This window comes from Salvia splendens, chromosome 22, assembly GCF_004379255.2.
Source record: "Salvia splendens isolate huo1 chromosome 22, SspV2, whole genome shotgun sequence".
Classification (NCBI taxonomy): domain Eukaryota; kingdom Viridiplantae; phylum Streptophyta; class Magnoliopsida; order Lamiales; family Lamiaceae; genus Salvia; species Salvia splendens.
In genome coordinates, this window is record NC_056053.1 from 16,466,329 (window position 1) to 16,482,685 (window position 16,357).

General features: G+C 36.8%; 1 protein-coding gene across 3 annotated transcripts; it reads left to right on the plus strand.

The window, feature by feature from the left end:
• The first annotated feature begins 545 nt into the window (after positions 1 to 545).
• LOC121785748 lies at positions 546 to 15,852 on the plus strand. 3 transcript variants are annotated; one of them, XM_042184168.1, is made up of 25 exons: positions 546 to 625; positions 800 to 961; positions 1,038 to 1,147; positions 1,801 to 1,966; positions 3,151 to 3,251; positions 3,373 to 3,445; positions 3,570 to 3,720; positions 4,037 to 4,197; positions 5,005 to 5,129; positions 5,222 to 5,321; positions 5,879 to 5,975; positions 6,340 to 6,391; positions 7,746 to 7,847; positions 7,927 to 8,073; positions 8,158 to 8,320; positions 8,406 to 8,636; positions 8,711 to 8,865; positions 9,635 to 9,763; positions 9,973 to 10,090; positions 10,204 to 10,399; positions 10,576 to 10,687; positions 10,774 to 10,928; positions 11,937 to 13,359; positions 14,398 to 14,592; positions 15,135 to 15,852. In XM_042184168.1, exons 2-25 carry the CDS (start codon positions 829 to 831, stop codon positions 15,603 to 15,605), a joined length of 4,866 nt encoding a protein of 1,621 aa, XP_042040102.1. In that variant the 5' UTR covers positions 546 to 625; positions 800 to 828; the 3' UTR covers positions 15,606 to 15,852. The 3 variants fall into 3 exon arrangements, with proteins under 3 accessions (XP_042040102.1, XP_042040101.1, XP_042040103.1); XM_042184167.1 differs by having other exon boundaries at positions 561 to 961; XM_042184169.1 differs by having other exon boundaries at positions 562 to 961; positions 3,585 to 3,720.
• The last annotated feature ends 505 nt before the right edge of the window (positions 15,853 to 16,357 follow it).

Consider the following 16,357-nt stretch of genomic DNA (forward strand, 5'->3'; position numbering starts at 1 on the left):
TATATGATTAGTCCACGGACAAATATTCTATACAAATTATTACTACTGTATTATTTAATTGTTAATATTTTAAAACACCGTTTATTCATCTATTCATTATTCAATACTAAAAAATATATACACTTGACAATAATAATTATAAATGTTAATGAAGGTATTTTAGATAATTAAATGATATAATAAACTTAATAAATATAAATTACAAATTCAAGTCTCTAACAATATAAAATGAATTACTCATTTCTTCCGCCATTAAGAGTTTCATTTCTTTCCGGCACGAGTTTTAAAAAAATGTTAAGAAAAGTAGCTAGAAAAAGTTAGTGGAATATTGGTCGAATATATGAATTTTTAAATAAAATGTGAGTAAAATTAGTTAGTAGATTGTAAGATCCTATTATCATTTTTAGTAAAAATGAACCGTGACTCCTATCGCTGACGGACTAAAATAAATTACTCAATCAAAGTAAATTATGAATTTAACTTTAAAAAAGTTATTAGTTGAAAATTTGAAATCCAAGGCCAAATTGTAGCACCATGTCTAATCGAAATGCCAAATAAATTTGGGATTAAAGAATTAGGAAAGCTTAAGAGCGAAATGTTGATGCAAGAGCAGACACCGAGCTAGGTAGATCCGATTCCGACTATAACCCTTCAAATCGCATAAGTTCTCTATTCTTATCGGAGATCTTCAACTTTTCTTCACCCAATTTCTGCCGATCCGAAGTTTGCATCTCCTTCAAATTCAATTGAACTCACATGTTTCAATCGGATCGTTTACTGTAATTGCATCGACTTATAGCGGGTGTAGGTAGCTGGAATTGTTCTCCGATGGAGTGGGCCACTGTGCACCATCTGGATCTACGGCATACGGGTCGGAGCTCCAAACCCTTACAGCCCCATGCCGCTGCATTCCACCCGACTCAGGCGGTCGTCTCCGCCGCCATCGGCACTCATATCATAGGTATGCTTTCGATGACTTTTTAATCTTCCTTTTTACAAGGAATTTTGTAATTGAAGTTGTGTTTATGCGTGTGCAGAGTTCGATGCTTATACTGGGGCTAAGATCGCGTCTGTGGACATAGGCTCACCGGTTGTTCGCATGGCTTATAGCCCCACGGCTGGCCATTCGCTCGTTGCGGTGCTTGAGGTCAGTTTTCTGAACTGCATTTTTCATCGATGATGTGGAGAATGAGATTTTTTGTGATTATGAGCTGTGGTATCAACACTAGGTAGCACCTTACACAATTTAGATTGCTTCGATATCCTGAAATGTAATCGGAAGTGCAGTAAATTTGTTTGGAGGAAGGGACTGGCGGATGATATGGTTATAGTGGAATGTGTGAAGTGGGATGGAATATGTATTATTTAGTGAAAAATATTTGAGACTGTCTCGCCGAGCATACCTTCCCTCTCCACATATGGAAATACTAGACTAGAAACATATAGTCTTCCTTTTCTCCAGGTAGGAGGCTTTTACTAATGAGGATTAGCCTAGATTGATAAAATAGTAGTCTTATTAGTCCAGTGTGCACTGAAACGGATTGAAACTTTGGGACATCAAAAGGCCGTTTGTTATTTATACAATTCAAGTTAACTTGTTTGGTTCATATCTAATTGTAACGGGTACGATCAGAAAAATCTCAATGATGCAGACTTGTGTCGAAATGATCCAAAATTTAATGTCATATACATTTCCACATCCAGTCTCATGCTCACCTTTGCTCAACTAACTTGATATCAAGGTGAGCTTATATATTATTTCCTTCTCATTTGTGAATGTGTGATCTATTTTCCATGCAGGATTGTACGATCCGTTCCTGTGACTTTGACACTGAGCAAACCTGTGTTTTGCATTCACCTGAAAAGAGGACAGAACAGATATCAATTGACACTGAAGTCCATCTCGCCTTGACTCCTCTTCAGCCTGTAGTGTTTTTCGGTTTACATAAGAAGATGAGTGTGACAGGTTGAGCCCGTTTGTGCTCTTTTTATTTTATTTTATTTTTTGTATTTTTTTGCTTTCCTGAAATGCCAATATGTAGATTGAAGGCTGCTAGGAGTGGGGTGGGGATCTTAGTGTTAAGGGCTGCCAAAGGGGAAGGAGGGAAGAGTGGAATGAAAACTGGAGAAGGGACCGAGTCTGAATTTATTGTCTTCTTTTCTTTGATAATTTGGTTTGCAAAATGGCGATGGAGTGTATATAGTCAATGATATTAGGGAACAGGATAATGATGAAGCTATATTTTTCATTGTGTTTAGTAATGGAAAAGTCATTATTATCGATACAAATAGATACACTTACCATGTTGTTGACAGTCCCACCCTCGAGATATGATAATGACCGTGACAAATTATTACTGATAGTTGCTCCTCACCATCCTTGTGCATTGTCATTCTATCATCTACTGTCTATGGCTAGTGCAACAAACCAATTATTATCCCCATCTGGTGGAAATAGCAGGTTTCTCTATTCTTTTGATGTTTTTGCAATTTGCATCATGAAAGGATGTCCGACTGATTATGGAAAAATAGATCTTTATGAGGTGTCATAGAGGACAACATGGCTGTCCTAATTAGGTTTACTGCTGGATCCCAGCATTGCAATATTAAGGAGATCTCCAAGGAGACTCAGTAAAGATAATTCTATATTCTATCATACAGTTGGCTTTGTGCACTTCGTGTAATGACAATCTAGAAGCTTATATGAAGAAATCAATGATTTCTTGTCCACTTCACTGCCTGCTTGCATTGGAAGGACCAACCTTTTGTGCTTCAGGTCTTATCTACTGCACAATACCAGCATGTTTTTGACATGGAGACACATCAATGGTTTTCTTGTTCATTTCTCAACCAACTTGCATTGGAAGGGACAACTTTTAGTGTTTTACTTATTTTCTACTGCAGAATACCAGCACGTTTGACATTAAAATTCTATTCTCACAAAAAGATAAAACGCGAGTATTAGTTTTATTGTTATAACAACTGCCTTTTTTTGTGACTTTGGTTCTTGTAATACTGAATTTCCTGTTCCAGACAGTTTATCATTATTGTGTAACAGCCTTGGATTCATTATGGTCACAGACTCATAGAGGATCTTTTTGGTTGGTTTTGCTTGCATGATTCTAATTTATAATAATTTCTTGTGTCAAGTTGTTGGAACTGTGGTTGGTGGGAAAGCACCCACCAAAATAAAGACCGATCTGAAGAAACCTATTGTCAATCTTGCTTGCCATCCCCGGCTTCCAGTTTTGGTAAGAATTTTAACTGGAATGTTCTTAGCTCCCAAATTCTGTTGCGATTCCACTTGTCTGGGTCATGTTGTACCTACCCTTCATAGATGCTGATGATTTTATGCTTTTGCTCTGTTGCTAGTATGTGGCTTATCAAGACGGTTTAGTTCGAGCTTACAATATCCAGTCATACGCTGTTCTCTATACTCTACAACGTAAGAGTTGATCAGCACCTATGTGCCTTTATACTCTCCTTTTTCTGCTGAAAGGCTGAAACATTTCTAGCTTCACTGGAATGTTCATTTCCTTATTAAGATGGAATGGTTGATTGTTAATTAGTTGGTCCCTTTGCAGTTGATAACACCATCAAGCTACAGGGTGCTGGAGCATTTGCATTTCATCCGAAACTGGAATGGATATTTGTTGGTGACAGACGGGGTACAATTTTGGCGTGGGATGTTTCCACCGAAAGACCTATAATGATCGGAATGTGAGATATCTATAGACACAATATATGCCAATATACTTGTATTGCAAATACATTTATGTCATAATGAGACCAGTATATACTATATACTTAAGAATTGCGCTATTGCATATTTGTTAACTACCAGTATATATCTGATGTTTCATGGTTATTCTTTAGTTCTTGATTCTAGTTTCTGTGTTGGCATCTTTGCAGATACTTATTCTGTATTGTGAATCAGTATTTTAATAACATTCTTGTTATTATAACTATATATTTGGGCTGTAATTATGACCCTTGTCCTTGAATCATGACAATTTTTCTTCATGTGAAATGCTAGTACGCAGGCAGGTTCACAACCAATCACATCACTTTCCTGGCTCCCAATGTTGCGGTTGCTTGTCACGTTATCAAAAGACGGAAGTGTTCAAGTCTGGAAAACACGCGTAGTTGTGAATCCCAACAGACCACCAATGCAAGCAAATTTCTTTGAGCCTGCTGGTTAGTTGAGCCTCAGATTTTCCTTTCAAGAGTAACATTGTTGTCCCATGATGTTTTCCACTTTGCTGTTAATGGCCTATCTCGAGATATCATCCTTTTAAGGTTCAAGGAAGATTGTAATGCTCTAGATAATATAGACGTATCTTTTGAAAGCTATTTCCCTCTCCAAAATACTTGTGCTACTTTTCCCCTCTTAGGAAAACTTTCACCTTTTCCCTATGTCTTCTGGAACAGCTCTCTATTCTCTCACCTTCTTTCCCAGTTTGGAAAATATTTTCAGTTTTGTGTTTAATGAGAAAGTTTCTCTTACTCTCTTATAGCTTACTCTGTTAACATCCACTCAGAAATATAGATATTAATACCCAAATGCGTATATCTAGGATTCTAGATAGTTTAATATCCAATCTCCTGAGTCTGTACTTGGTATCTTGATGGCTAGTATGAAACTGTACACTTGAACAGTTAAACATTAATTTTCTGTTTGGTTATAATTTCCATGTCTATTTTTGGACATTAGGGTGCGGTGAAAAATAGCTGAGTGAGATGCATCTTGAAGTTAACTTTCTCATTTTTAATTATGACAACCATAAAACTTAAGGTAGTGAAGATCAAGAATACACTTTTGATTGATTATTTCATTTAATAGCTTATGCTTCATGATTACTTCATTTTTGTCTTTGCTCTGTTCAAATATTTCTGACATCCTGTCATGAAGGAATGTTAATAATGACTTTTATTTTCCTCTCCGTAGTGAATGTTGGCATGTTTTAATTCTCATTATGATTTTTTTAATCTCTTATCATACAGCTGTTGAATCCATCGACATCCCTCGTGTTCTATCTCAGCAAGGAGGAGAAGCTGTTTATCCTCTCCCTCGAATAACGGCTTTAGAAGTTCACCCAAAATTGAATCTAGCAACATTACTTTTTGCTGTAAGCATCTCCGTACTTATCAGATGTGGGTTGCATGATGCGTAATCAGATGGTTTAGATGTAAACAAATAGTTTATGTGATTCTTATTTAGGGAATGTCTGGGGGAGATAACCGCAAGAATCGAGCTGCTTATACTAGAGAAGGGCGGAAACAACTGTTTTCTGTTTTGCAAAGCGCAAGGGGATCTTCAGGTGTTTTTCCCATGTATTGTTATCCTTACTTGATAATTTATCTCATACTTGCTTTGTGACAGAGGCCCCTTGTGTTTGTATTTTGGTTATTGCCATTGGAAATTTTATGTTGTGGCTGTATGTTCTAATTCTTTGTAGTTCAATTCCTTGTTTTGAAATTCTTTCAGGTGCGGGTTTTCCTGGGAAACAAAACTCATTTTCATTTTGATAATATTTGTATTGGCAGTCAGCATGTATGTGCTAGATCCCTATCCTGTCTGCTGGCCAGTCTTTTTGGTGTTAGGGAACACTTGAAGTTCTTAATCTTGTAGTGTTGGTTGTTGAGTCTGTTTTGGATTGGACTGATTTTGTAGCTTGTTTTAGTTTAAAAGAGGAACAATCATGCCAAACTTCTGCTGATTATGTGCTGATTCAACTTATGACATTTGATATTTCCAATGAATATGCAGCTGAATGATAAGATGTATTTTGAATTTTTCATTGTATTTTGTTGCTTTCTGTCATACGTGCTTATGATACTATTGGGTTATAATTGCTAACTATGATATGTTGAGCAGCATCTGTCTTAAAGGAAAAACTAGCGTCCCTTGGTTCTTCTGGTATATTAGCTGATCATCAACTGCAAGCTCAACTTCAAGAGCATCATATGAAAGGGTGAGTAATGGAAGTTGCTTGATGAGATATAATGTCAAAATTATTAGCCCAATTTGATGACCCACCCACCCTAATTTAATCTTTGATAGCAAATGGAATTCAATCTTGTCCCTGTCATAGTATGGAGCAAACCTTTTAGAGTGGAAGGTTGTATGTTGAGTGATTGACATATAAATGCTCAACCCAACTATGTATATTGACTCTTTAGAACTCTAAACATGCCTGAATGTTGGATGGAGGCTCGCAGTTTAGTTTAAGAATAATGTTCAATTGATGAATACGTTATGTTCTGGAATCCTGAGACAAGTTGTTTTGTTTACTTTTATCATTTTTGGGCATCCTTGACATTTTCATTTCATTTCAGTCAAAGCCAGCTTACAATTTCTGACGTGGCGAGGAAGGCTTTTCTTTACAGTGTAAGCTCGTATTTCACTAGCTTATTCTATTTAATATTTTCATTTAAGAGCTTATTGTTATGAAGTGCTAAGAGTATGACCACAAGGGTCCTGGTTTGACATGCATAGTTTTTGTAGCTATGTAATTGCTGATGGTTAAAGGGAAGGGACTGTTAAGAAAAGTTAATCAGCTAAACAGCACTATTCACTTCTTTAAAGGTATAGTGAATTGGGAGTGCTTCAAAATATTTGTCGTTTAACCCCCCTGCAACCAACTCTAACCACTAAGAAAATCACTTCTCATAAGACACGTTTCCTTTTACAGCTGAAGGTTAAGAGGTTTGAATAGAACATATCATGGCTAGTATTTTGACAAAACTCTTAGAAGGCCAAATTCCTTAAAACTGATATTGTGCACCATGGCAGGTGTATGCTCGTTGCCAGAGAACAATGGCCCTGTGTTAATTATTTCCTTTATTATTAGTATTGTTCGTCATTAATTCTGGTTCGGTCAGCTTGTTTGTGCATGGGCTTTAGGTCAAGTAAGGGTAGTAATAGTATTTAAGGGTGTTATGTTATTGTAAGGAGTATTTTGGATTATTATTGTTTTCTAGATGATTCGTCGCTGGCCTCGTTTGAGGAGAGCTATCGTATTATTACATTTCCATTTTGTGCTCTGCTGTCACTCCAATAAAAACACTCTTTCTACTAATCGAAAGAAAAAGCACAATGAAGAAACAGATGCTCTGGATTCTTGGACTCTGGTGTATGTTGAAAATGTAGAAACGCCGAACTTTTGTTAAAAGTTGATAATTGGGGAGAAATACATAAATATCAGTGTTTAGTTTAAGCTAAGCTCCATTTTCACAAGTGTATGGGATATGCAATAAATTCGTACTGTACTACTTATCTCTTATATTGTCTTCAGAACTAAATATACTACTTATCTCTTATATTGTCTTCAGAACTAAAGCAGTTGCCTAATCTACTTTATAGGAGTTAACTTCTGAAAATATTGTTGGATTCTTTTTTTACTTCGCTTTCGAGTCAGACAAACAACCCATATTTGTTAAATCATGATTAATATTGATTTGCTTAGATCTTTTAGCAACTTGGCATAGCTTCAATGGCTTGTAACTCATACAGGCTCATTAAATTTTAATTGATGTCTCTCCTTTTTTTACAAATATGGAGAGCTATTGCAGCTATTGCAATTACAAGGATGTAATAAGCATTTATCATTATCAACACTGTATTGTACTTTCTTAAAGATTGGTCTGCTACCAATTAATTACGACATGCGACAAACTTTAAATTGATTCCACCCCATTTCCATAAATGTGCTTGAATTATCATCTCTTCGTGGTCTTGACAGCATTTCATGGAAGGCCATGCAAAGAGTGCTCCAATATCCCGATTACCTCTCGTTACCATTATGGACACTAAAAATCATTTGCGAGACTTTCCTATTTGTCAGGTAACTGCACTGATCTTGATGCTAAATGACATGCATAGATAGGGACATTGGAGAGACACTGATTAACTCAATTTGGCAGCCATTTCACCTGGAACTAAATTTCTTCAGTAAAGAGAACCGGGTTCTGCACTATCCTGTCAGAGCTTTTTATATTGAAGGGACAAATCTCATGGCATATAATCTCACTTCTGGAAGTGAAAGTATCTATAAGAAGCTTTATACTTCGGTAAGTTCTGGTAGTTCTTTCTCTTGACTAGTAATAATTGTGTTACTAATAGAATATGATATGAAACTCATCTTTTGTTTGCAGATACCTGGAAATGTAGAAATTAATCCAAAATACATTATTTATAGTAAAAAGCAGCACATATTTCTTGTAGTATATGAGTTAAGTGGTGCTACGAATGAGGTAGTGCTGTACTGGGAGAACACAGATCCTCAGTTTGCAAATAGTAAAGTTACCACAGTAAAAGGTCTGTACAGTATTTCTACATTGTTTTTGTAATTTGAACCGTGTAGTGAGTGATTACTTTAATCCATTTTTTGCAAAGTTTTCAGGTGCAGATGCAGCCTTTGTTGGTTCTAATGAAAATCAATTTGCAATTCTGGACGAGGATAAGACTACACTTTCCTTGTATATATTGCCAGGGGCTGGCTCTCAAGAATCAGTTGAAAAAAATTTAACTGCTTATGAAAACCAGTCGGAGGAAACTGAAGCCTCTTCTATTAAGGGTCCCATGCAGTTTATGTTTGAAAGTGAAGTTGATCGCATCTTTTCTACTCCTCTAGGTGCTTAAAAAGGACTTTACTTTCATATATGCCTGAGGAAAGTGGCTTTATTTTGATCCAGAGTTCTTTTGCAGAGTCAACTTTGTTAATTGCTTCTCATGGAGATCAGATTGCTTTGGGAAAACTTATTCTAGGATACCGTCTTCCTAGTACAGATGGGCATTACATCTCAACAAAAGCTGAAGGGCGGAAATCGATTAAATTGAAAGTAAATGAGGTGGTACTTCAGGTAATTATCCAGGTTTTCAATCTTCTGTTAGTGAGGATAAATCTTAACGCTTAGTTTTCTCTTAACCTTTTTAATAGCTTGCATGTTGTAAGAAGACTTGTGTCATAGTGTTCCTTCAATATATATATTTTTACTGATTCAGAAACATGTGAGTGGAGAATATGCATGGATGCTTGAGCAGGCATCATAATTGTTGATTAGTGCAGAATAATGCATGGATGTATCTTTTATTGTTAACTTTAGATGAGCCTCCAATTACTTTTAAGGAAATGGACATGGATACTCATAATTGACAAGTTTATATGTGTTATTTGTATAAATTCTCTGTACAAATTGATTCGAAAATTTATCATTCCCATTCTTAACTAGTTTTGAGGCGATTACTGAATTTGACATCTAATGAATGTGAATTTTGATTCAACACCTTTCTGTAAATCCTCTCTACTATCAAATCCTATATTCAAGTGTGGCCTGAAATAAACTTGACATGATAATGTGGTAGTACAACCTTTTCTTTCTTGTTTTTCATTTCACATTTTCCACAGACTACAATAATGAGATTACTGCACCTTATAATGATATTTAATCAAGTTCCGATTTCAATGCTCAATAAGAGAGGTTTTCTGATGTATCCTAATACTGGAGTCCTGAACCTTTTGCATTCCAAAGATCTGAATATTTATTCGTTTATTTTCTTAAATTTCATATTGATGATTCACTTGCAAAATTTTGTAGGGCCACTAATGTATTTTTCAATTTTTGTTTTTAGGTACAATGGCAAGAAACACTTAGGGGCTTTGTTGCTGGTATATTGACCACACAACGTGTGCTCATTGTTACAGCTGATTTAGATGTATTGGCCAGTTCTTCCACAAAATTTGATAAAGGACTTCCTCCAATATCCTTTGGGCACTCCGACCACTCTCTCTAAATATGCATGTGAAAACTACACACACATGCACGTATGCATGCATCTGTTTGTTTCCTCACTCTCTTTCCCCTTGGGGTTTAGTAGGATGTAACTAACTCTTCAACAGCTCCTTGAATAATGACTATTGTTCTATTTTCAAGTCATTGGATTTTTGAGGGCCCTTAACTCTTGGTTACTTTAGATCCTTGTTGTGGCTTGGACCAGCACTTCTCTTTTCTACTTCTACTTCCATTAATGTGCTGGGTTGGGATGGGAAAGTTAGAACCATCCTTTCAATTAGCATGCCTAATGCAGGTACAATAACTAATTTTTTTGCTCAATAAAGGACCTTGGAATGGTATACTATTCTGTTAAGATTTCTCATGTTCAAAGCTTAACAAACTTTTCAATTTATTGCCTGCACACAGTGCTGCTTGGAGCTTTAAATGACCGCCTGCTGCTTGCAATATCAAGTGATATTAATGTTAGTCAAAAGAAGAAATTTGAGATCAAACATTGCCTTGCGGGGCTACTTGAACCTCTTCTCATTGGATATGCAACAATGCAACAATGTTTTGAGCAGAAAATCGATTTGTCAGAAGTACTATACCAAATAACATCAAGGTTTCTTCTTGATTTTACATCAGTAGTTTGGTGATCCACAGTATACCTTTTTCTTATACATGATTAGGAATGATGGTCTAGTTTTCATGTGCTTGTTTTGTCTTCTTCATAAGTGTTTAATATTAACATTGCATTTGCATGACTATTGACATGCTTTTTTTAATGCCTGACTGAAGGTTTGATAGCTTGCGTATTACTCCAAGATCACTTGATATTCTCGCTAGAGGCTCTCCAGTTTGTGGTGATCTTGCTGTATCACTATCTCAATCAGGCCTGCAATTCACGCAGGTGCTTGATAGTTTATAGTACTTAGAAACTTTTCTTGTAAGGAATCTGCAAACCCTCTCAATAACTTTTTTGCTTCCATGCCTCAGGTATTGAGAGGAATATATGCAATCAAAGCACTTCGTTTTTCTACTGCTTTATCTGCCTTGAAAGATGAGTTTCTGCGATCAAGAGATTATCCTAGATGCCCCCCAACCTCACATTTGTTCCATCGGTTCCAGCAGTTGGGATATGCATGTATCAGGTGTGTACTCGTAACAATTCTTGTCTAGCTTATTATATTCCAGGGCCATTGGTTGTAAGTTAGTTTGATAGTTAAGTTCGAAACTTATGCATCTCATCTTTGATACTCTTTAAATTGGTAAAATGATGATGTATAGGCTAAAGCCATCTTTAATTTTGTTTCAATGTGATCAGTAAAGAGTTTTTGTTGAAATTGACAATTTTGGTATTCTTATAGCAAGAAATTTTTTGTATTCAGATATTTCTCTTGTTTTTTTCTTTGTTGCTACACCTAGAAGGGTGACCGTATCTTCATGTCTTGGCAAAGCTGAATACCAAGAATTATTTCTTTGTAATGCCAGCCTTAATAGCTAGTAGCTACCAATTTTTGCACATAAAAAATCTGTTTTTTACTATTATATTTTAGCAGCTGGTATTAGTAGAATGTTTAGGCGATCTGTTAAGTGATTTGGTCTATGGAAGTAAACTCACGCAAGCACTTTGTTTTAAATTATTCCATGGCCCATGCAAAAATCTCTATTTTTTTTGTCACTCTATAAAGTTGCCACAAAAAATTTATTTATAGAAATTTTCTTATTTTTATGGTTTTTAGTGGCTAGTATTATGAAGAGATGTGTTAAGTGTTTTCTTTTCCTGGAAATTAAAGTCACACAAGAATGATGTGGATTACTAATGAACTTTTCCACGGTATTGAGCCATGAAAAGTATACTGGAAAATTCAGTACGTAAAAAGAACAGATTCCCTGAAAGGGAAAAAAGAAATCACTAACAAATGCCACCATATTTAGTATCATAGTTTTATTTCTCTGGGAGAGTCTTGTTTCTGTATTATGGTTATGATTATGAAAGCTATTATGTTGCTTCTAAATGTTGACTCAGTTTCATGTGTCTGGTTCTTTGTATGTGATAGTCTCTTCTTGCTTACATTTGTTTTTCCATTCATTGCGCCCTTGCTGTCTATCTTTACTGGTTTCACAGTAAAACATGCTAATAACAAGTGATGTTACAGATACGGACAATTTGATAGTGCAAAGGAGACTTTTGAAGTTATCTCAGACTTTGAAAGCATGCTTGATCTATTTATATGCCACCTTAACCCTAGTGCAATGCGACATCTTGCCCAGAAGCTGGAGGAAGATGGTGCTGATTCAGAGTTGAGGAGATACTGTGATAGGATCTTGAGAGTCCGCTCAACTGGATGGACACAAGGAATCTTTGCAAACTTTGCTGCTGAAAGTATGGTTCCTAAAGGACGTGAATGGGGCGGTGGGAACTGGGAAATCAAGACACCTACTAACTTGAAGGACATACCTCAGTGGGCACTAGCTGCTGAGGTGATGCCTTACATGAAAACTGACGATGGAACCATCCCATCCATTGTCACGGATCATATTGGTGTTTATCTTGGTTTGGTCAAGGGAAGAGGTAATGTTGTCGAGGTAAGAGAAGACAGTTTGGTGAAAGCAATTAAAGCTGATAGTGGTATCAAGGCTAATGGTCTCCAGGCAGCTCTTGCTGCCTCAGACAAACCCAAAGTGCCCTTGGATAGTGAATCCAAGGCTGGTTCTCTCATGGGTCTAGAAACTCTCTCCCAACAGTTTACCGGTTCCAGTGCTATAGATGCTCAGGCAAAGGCCGAAGAAGAATTTAAGAAATCACTATATGGTACTGCAGCTGATGGTAGCAGCAGTGACGAGGAGGAAACTTCAAAAACCAAGAAGTTGCAAATTAGGATCCGAGACAAACCAGTTGCATCTGCAACAGTAGATGTGAACAAAATTAAAGAAGCAACTAAGCAGTTACGTCTGCCAATTGGTTTGACCAAGTCATTAACTGGTTCATCGCCAGATTTGGGTGCACTTGTACCTCAACCCACGCCAGTTACCACGGGAACCCTTACAAGTCAATCTTCTCTCCCTGGAGATCTTTTTGGAATTAGTACATTGGTTCAGGGGCCAACTTCATCACAGCCTACCTCCATGGCTCCAGGTTCTGGAAGTAATGCTAGGCCAATACCGGAGGACTTTTTCCAGAATACAATATCATCCCTTCAGGTTGCAGCATCACTCCCTCCTGCTGGGACTATCCTTTCAAGACTAGATCAAAATCCTCAAGGACAAGGTATTGCAAACAACAAGGTCCCAGCTAACCAGGGTAGTGCACCTGCAGTTGAGATAGGTCTACCAGATGGTGGGATACCCCCTCAAGCTTCTCAACAACCCGTTCAATATCAGCCCATTGGGCTTCCAGATGGCGGCATACCTCCCCAGGTGTCTCTGCAAGCTGCTCCACCTCAACAACAGTTCCAGATGGCACAACTTCCAGTCTCTAGTCAGCCTCTCGATCTCAGTTCACTTGAAGCTACAGGATCAGAAGCATCTGCAAAAGCTTCACGCACAGCTTCTCCTCCAAGAGCTGTACGTCCTGGGCAGGTAGTTTTCTTTTCCCTTTGGCTCGTATGACTTTCTAACACAATGTGACGATGCTGTATATCATGGAAATATGGAATACCTCTGGGTCTTGTGTGGAGACTTCTTTGTATTTGGCAAGAGATAATTTTCTCTTCAAATTACGATGACATGCAAGAGTTATATGGAAGGTCTTTGTATAGTGTTATGGTCATAATCCCTACATTTGAGTAGTTTGTGTAGTCTTTGCATATACTCATGCTTACTGTGATAAGTAATAAGTATAAATTTGTTGATATTACTACCTCCGTATTTGAAAAATAGAAACATTTGAAAACGGCACGGGTTTTAATGCACAATGGGTAAAATAAGAGAGAAGAATTGGTAAAGTAGGAGAGAGGGGGAGAAAAATAAGTAAAGTAAGAGAGAGGAAGAGAAAAAGTAGTGGAAATAGAGTTAGTGGATTGTGGGGTCCACTTCCTAAAATAGAAAGTTTAGAAATTTTCTACTTTTAAGAGACAGCTCAAAATGGAAATAGTTTCTATTTTTAAAATACGGAGGTAGTACATTTTATGCAATTTTTGCAGCATATTGTCAGTCTTGCTTAAATGAAACTATTTTGGGACTGGGCTGCGTATGAAGGTGCAGTGTTTGAAATGTTTGGCAAATCCTATCCCGCTAGATTTAGGGGGCTTTTTGCGTCTGGGACCCTTGGTTTAGGTGTTTGTTTGGTCAAACTCTTAGCTTTCACAGTGCCACTCAGATCAAAATATAATTGTGCATGGTGATGCTGAAATGTGGTGACTGATACCTAAGACACTGACTGGTAGGACCTTAGGAATAGAGTAATATACTCTTAGTTGTCCTTTTATTTTTTTGCGGATGCTCGTCCTTTCCTTATATGGTGTTTAACAATCTTGTTCATTGTGTTTATTTTGTCAGTTCTTTTCTTTATTGTTATATTTTTTTTGTTGTGATTTATTTTTTTTTGTTGGGAGGAGGGTTGCATTGGAGTTGGGGATCAGTAAGAGTAACATGACATTTGTTTTCATTTTTCTTTAGGTTCCTCGTGGTGCTGCAGCTGCTGTTTGTTTTAAAACTGGACTTGCTCACCTGGAGCAAAATCAACTTTCAGATGCGTTGTCCTGTTTTGATGAGGGTTTTTTAGCTCTTGCAAAGGATCAATCTCGTGGAGCTGACATAAAAGCTCAAGCTACAATTTGTGCACAATACAAGATTGCAGTAACCCTTCTTCAGGTACCCTGGTTTCTGTTTGGTATCAGATTTCTTTGTCTGCTAATATTTCCTTCTAATAAACACTGTTGGAACATCCATTTGCCTATTGGTTTTACGTTGTTCTTCCAGAAGTATAAGAATGGAAGATCTATTTGCCTGAGCTAACCGATAGACCTTATTAGACATGTTTTTATCTTCCTTTATACTCCAAATGAATCTGGCATTTCTAACTAATAAATTTAGCTTGAAGGATATTCTTAAAGTACCTTGATTTGACTGATATGATATCAGCCCATGAATTAGTTGTCAAAACTTGCTTTTCCTGTTTATGAGGTACTGTTAATTATATTTATTACCACTACTCAAGTACTGACAGCCAGCACAACTAATCATATGTTTTATGTGAATATGACTTTTAATCTTTGATTCTAGTGCTGATTTGCCTCTTGTTTGATGAACTCTCAGTCTCGTGAACCCCTCTAAAATTCGTATGCACTGCATCCCTACCAAACAAATGACATATTCATATGTTTATGTGCTTTGTTGTTTTCGCTTCATCGCAGGAAATAAACCGACTGCAAAGAGTCCAAGGCCCCAGTGCAATTAGTGCAAAAGATGAGATGGCCAGGCTGTCCCGCCATTTGGGTTCATTGCCACTTCTTGCGAAGCACAGGATAAATTGTATTCGGACTGCCATAAAAAGAAACATGGATGTGCAGAACTACGCGTATGCAAAACAGATGCTCGAGTTACTCTTGTCTAAAGCACCCGCTGGTAAGCAAGATGAATTGAGAAGCCTGATTGACATGTGTCTTCAGAGGGGCTTGTCCAACAAGTCCATAGATCCCCTGGAAGACCCCTCACAGTTCTGTGCTGCTACACTTAGCCGTCTATCTACCATTGGTTATGATGTCTGCGATCTCTGTGGTGCTAAGTTCTCTGCTTTGTCGACACCCGGCTGCATTATCTGTGGCATGGGCAGCATTAAAAGGTCAGATGCCATTGCCGGACCTGTTCCTTCACCATTTGGCTGAGGTAAATTACTGAATCGTTTGAGGCTGTCTGCGACTTGCACCCAAAATTTCGTCGTTACGTCGACTAGTAGTGGTTTTTTTGAGTATTTTTTGTTCACGTCATATTTTGTTCCATTTGTAAATTTATGATGGACGATGTTTCGTCATTGCTCCCTGTTTATAGCACAACCCTATTTGTGTTTTTTCATTGTTGTATTACTACATTTGTAATTTCTGTTATTTCAGGTTGAGTTTGCGGTTACTGGTACCGGGACTTCTGCTTTGATGCCAATTAAGATTCATTCTGTTTTAATTATTTTAGTGAGTATTGGAATTGAATTTAAGGCCTTTCTTGACATGATGGAATTAAATGAGAATGAAATAGCATTTCACTATTCCTACTCTCATTTCATTATCTTGCTTGGTAGTATTCCCTCCGCCCTTGATTATTTGTCACTATTTGATTGGCACAAGTTTAAAAAAATTTAATAGAAAATGAGTTGAAAATAGTGTCATGTGAGTTTAAGCTACTAAAAATGATAAAAGTGGAGGGTAAATTTTTAGGTACGGAAGGAGTATAACTTTTGGTTTGGAATTACCATTCCATTAAAAATCCATATTTCCTTATTTCGTTCTCATTTTATCTTAATTAAAATTATAAATATATTGTAATTATGAATTAACAACACATAATTTAATAAATGAGATTAATTGAATAAACAAGATTTATAGATACGAGTGTTTTTAATTTTGATAAATCTACTGAATACATT

Bases quoted from the DNA above. Each gene is read 5' to 3' on its own strand.
- LOC121785748 (XM_042184168.1), top strand. From the start codon at position 829: ATGGAGTGGGCCACTGTGCACCATCTGGATCTACGGCATACGGGTCGG. The intron at 7,848-7,926 runs GTAACTGCACTG...TCAATTTGGCAG, and splicing joins GAGACTTTCCTATTTGTCAG to CCATTTCACCTGGAACTAAA. The intron at 10,688-10,773 runs GTGCTTGATAGT...TCCATGCCTCAG, and splicing joins CAGGCCTGCAATTCACGCAG to GTATTGAGAGGAATATATGC.